Raw genomic sequence first — 5000 nt, 5'->3', positions numbered from 1 at the left:
TTCACCACCAAAATTTAATGGCATCTAAGTTGGGCTATTTTATAAAATAATAATAATAATAATAATAATAATAATAATAAAAAAAAATCTGCTAACCAGCTACCCAACAAATTAACCCACTAACGCCAGTATATTTTGAAGCCGGAAATAATATTTTCCGGGTGGCTACAAAATCAGCGCGCGGGACCTGCCTGGAATCTGTCCGGGTGTCTCACATACGGGAAACCAGTCGTAAACGGGTTAACCAATGATACCAAAATCATAATCTCCTTGCCAGGGGTAACAGTCTCGCATTAAAGCTATCATTTAAATTTTTCATAAATCTAAAAGAATTTCATCTTTACATAAAATACATAAACATGGAAGAGCATGCATCAATAACTGCAAAGTAACCATTCTTAAAAGTGTGTAGTAATACATTATCAACTTGGTATGTTGCACTCCTGAGTTATGTGGTCAGTTTCTTAGCTACTTGAGACCAGATGAATAGAAAAGGAAAATATATTTTTCTTTAAAACATAGCACATGCTCATCTCTAGTTTGGCTGAATCATATGCATATCTAAAATTACTACTAAGGTGACAGTGGGTAGTAGTTGATAATGCACATATTATTGGTCACTTTTTGATCAAACAAAACCAAATGAATGAAATCTGACAATTGTCGGCAGAACTTGTCATAGTTAATGAATTCTTGTAGAGGGTAAATATTTCTTATTTCACCAAAAACTAAAGAATATTATCCCTAATGACTCTTGTATGCACTCGAGGAAAATTCAACTAAGGTTAAAATTTAATTGCGATAACTGTTGTCCAATTCATTATTCCATGCACAAAAAACAAAATGACTTTATTTTTCTCTAAGTTATAGAAGATTCATATTTTATCTCAAAAATTATCTGCATTTCATTCAAAATATATATATTTTTTTACGGAACCCCTTACAACTATGTTGTTTACTTCCACATCTGATAATTGAAAAGAAGTCTTAGATACTATATTAATACATGATATCTCATTTTCTCAAGCCTGCGACCACGAAAACAACAACAAAATAAGCACGGACCTGTCAAGGCGAAACATTCCTCCTTCCAGTACCTCGAATCATATATGCGAGTTCGGATAATTTTCTCCACTAAATATTGCGGATTTGTGCCATGGATGGAGTGGGCATCCTTGACGGTTCGGTTGGCCATTGCAGAGGCTTCAGCAACGGCTCTGGCTCACGCTCTTCTTCTCCTAATGTAGGGAATCGGGACTCTCTGATCAAGGTATTCTAGGAGGACAAGACCGACGCGTGTTTACAAACGAATGAGGGACCGCGGGGATAAAGATTTATTAGAGGGATCATATATATAAATACATTCATACGTATATATATATATATATATATATATATATATATATATATATATATATATATATATATATATATATATATATATATATATATATATATATATATATATATATATATATATATATATATATATATATATATATATATATATATATATATATATATATATATATATATATATATACATACACACATATATATGTATATACATACATATATATATATATATATGTATATGTATATATATGTATGTATATATACATACATGTATGTATATATACATACATACACACACACACACACACACACACACACATATATATATATATATATATATATGTATATATATATATATATATATATATATATATATATATATATATATATATATATATATATATATACGTATATATATGCATATATGTAAATACATGTATATATACATACACACACACACACACACACACACACACACGTGTGTGTGTATGTGTGTGTTCTTAACTAGTCGTTTCAAAACGGGTGAAGAGCTAAGCTCAGATGGTCCCGTCTGCTATATTTGAATTATCGTATAACTTTTTAAAATTGATGCACATTTTTGTCACACGTTTTTTGTAATAGTTCTGTTTGGGAAACTGTTTTTTTTTTTCTTTTCTTTCAACTTTTTACTGCGACCTCTCGTTTTTCTTGTGTTCAAAATCATGAAGCACACTCTTCCTGTAATATATCTGAACTGCATAATCATGTCCCCCCTTTTCCTATTTTTCTTCCAAAGTAGTTCGTAATAATTTTTGTAGTCTGTCTCCGTAGTTCATACCTCTTGTGGCTGCTCTTTGAACTCTTTCCATTTTGTGTATATGCCCTTTTAGCATGGACTACATACCACGGTCTTATGGTTGCTATAATGATCTTCTTTACCATATATTTGTCCGCATTCTGGGATGCTCTCTTGTTGGCAATCAGTCCTAGCATTTTATGGACCGTATCAGTTTTATTATCAATTGGGTTTTGGTTCTTGTTTATGATGACTTCTTTCTTTCAAAGTAGTAAGTCCTAATTTTTGTAGTCTTCGTACCCATCTTGTGGCCGGTCATACTAAATACTGCTCGGAACCGACTGGTACCTCCCGGTACTGCCTGGTACCGCTCAGCAATGCCAGGTAGCTATAAATGCATTGTCTCTTTTTCTTTTATGAATTCCATACCAAATTTTGCTCGGTACCGCCCGGCACTGCCCGGTACCGTCCAGTATTGCCCGGTTCCGTCCGGTACTACCCGGTACCGCCTAGTACCGTCCGATACTGCCCGGTTTCGTTCGGTAACGTCCTGTACTACCCGGTACCGTATAGTACTGCCCTGTACCGTCCGGTACCGCCCAGCACTGCCCGGTGCTGATGAATCTACTGCCCGGTAGCTATAAACGCATTGTCTCTTTTTGTCTTGTAAATTTCTTACTAAATACTGCCCGACACTTCCCGTTACCGCCTGGCACTGCCCGGTACCGCCTGGCACTACCCGGTGCGCTTCGGTACCATCTAGTATTGCCCGGTACCTCCTGGCGCTCCCCGGTACCGGGCAGTGCCGGATGGTACCGAGCAGTGCCGGACGGTACTGGGCCGTACCGGATGGTACCGGGCACTACCGCCTGGCAGTGCCCAGTACCGTCCGGCAGTGCCCGGTACCTCCTGACACGGCCTGGTACCGTCCACCACTGCCCGTTACCGCCTGGCACTAAACGGTACAGCCTACCACTGCCTGGTACTGCCCGTACCACCTGGCACTGCCCGGTACCGCCTTGCACTGCCCGGTACCGCCTGACACATCTCGGTACCGTCCGGTACTGCCCAGCACCGTCCTGCACTGCCCAGTATCACCTAGCACTGCCCGGTACCTCCTGGCACGGTCTGGTACCGTGCGGCACTGCCCGTTACCGCCCAGACGGTACCGGGCATTGCCAGGTGGTCTCGGGCGGTATCGGACGGTACCGGGCAGTGCCGGACGGGGGGCGGGGGTTCGTAAGAGTACAAGAAGGTAATAAAGGGTGGAATAGGCGAAAATGCGAAAATGTTTGAACAACACTGCTCAAGACTAGGTCTTATGGTCGCTGCAATGATCTCCTTTACCATATCTTCGTCCGCATGCAGGTATACTCTCTTCATGTTAGCAATCAGTCTAGCATTTTATGGACATTTTCAATTAAATAATCACTTGTGCTTGGGCTTATGTTTGATCCTAAATCATTGACGAAAATAGTAAACATAATCGGCGCCAAGAGCTATCCTTGAGGTACTCCGCTGCTTACTCGTTGCCATGTAGAATGCACACACACACACACACACACACACACACACACACATTTATACATACATATATACATATATTTATGTCAATATATATATATATGCATATATATATATATATATATATATATATATATATATATATATATATATATATATATATATATATATATATATATATATATACACACACACACACACACACACACACACACACACACACACACACACACATATATATATATATATATATATATATATATATATATATATATATATATATATATATATGTACAGAGTACACACACACACGCACATATATATATATATGTGTGTATATATACATATATGTATATATAAACACATACATATACATATACATTTATTTTCTATAAACCAAATTATTTATTTGATATCATTCCGCGTTTCAACCCATTATTTCCTAATTATCCTTTCTAACAGCTTGCATACTATACTAATTAGCGAACTGGTTTGTAATTTAGTGGGTTTTGTTTGCGAGTTTCCAACTTTTTGGTAGTTTTCCTTGTATTACTGAATTCTGGAATAATGACAATAAAAGAGTACATAGTTCTTCGGCGTATTCCTTAAGAACCCAGTTAGAAATATCATATGGTTCCTCTGCTTTGGTCTTGTCTAATCCTTTTCGTAGATCTTTTACTTCATTCTTTTGAAGGTAATATTTTCGATGTTCTTTACGGTTGTATGGGTGTTTGCTATTTGAAAGTATGGGCCCTGAAAAAACTTTTGGTTCTACTAGTTCTGCAGCTAAAAGAGCTTTGGTTGACTCGTACATTTGTTAATTATATTCTTTTCAAAGTCTTATTTCGCCTCCCTCATGGTTTGGGTATACTCATTTCTTCCTACTTTATATCTCTCATACACTGTCTAAGATCCATGCCTTCTGGATCTTTTCCAAAGGAGCTGCTCGTTTTCCCTCATTCTCTTACATTTACCATTGAACTATATTAGGCTATTTTCTGCTTCAGTTTTGAGTCCTGATATACATTTCCTACCCTTTTTTACGGAAATTTTGAATATTGCACATCAAGGTTCACATCACACAAAAATGTTTCCCAGATTATGCCATCAAAGAAATCTTTATGGCTTCTATAATCATATTTCTTGTAAAGGTACTTCTCTTGTCTGTCCTTACAATGAGTTTTTTTCCTCCTGTAGCAGACAGTATTTTAGTTTAAGTACTACATGGTTGTTTTTTTCCTAAAGGAGGACAGAACTCTATAAGCTTAATATCATCTTTATGCTTTGTGAATATAAGGTCAAGCATAGGCTGTCTATTTAGCTTTGTTTTTTTTCTGGAAAAAGC

The 5000-nt window shown here is 36.9% G+C and overlaps 1 protein-coding gene across 1 annotated transcript in view; it reads right to left on the bottom strand.

The window, feature by feature from the left end:
- Positions 1-1331, bottom strand: part of Prp38 (pre-mRNA processing factor 38) — a 16439-nt gene extending 15108 nt beyond the window's left edge. The window contains exon 1 of the mRNA XM_027378309.2: positions 1066-1331. Coding sequence (XP_027234110.1) covers positions 1066-1195 — 130 coding nt within the window. The 5' untranslated portion in view covers positions 1196-1331. The remainder of the gene's footprint in view (positions 1-1065) is intronic.
- Between the last annotated feature and the right edge of the window lie 3669 nt (positions 1332-5000).

Source organism: Penaeus vannamei, chromosome 35 (genome assembly GCF_042767895.1).
Source record: "Penaeus vannamei isolate JL-2024 chromosome 35, ASM4276789v1, whole genome shotgun sequence".
In the NCBI taxonomy this organism is placed as follows: Eukaryota; Metazoa; Arthropoda; class Malacostraca; order Decapoda; family Penaeidae; genus Penaeus; species Penaeus vannamei.
Note: the sequence above shows the minus strand (reverse complement) of the source record. Positions and strands in the feature narration are given on the sequence as shown.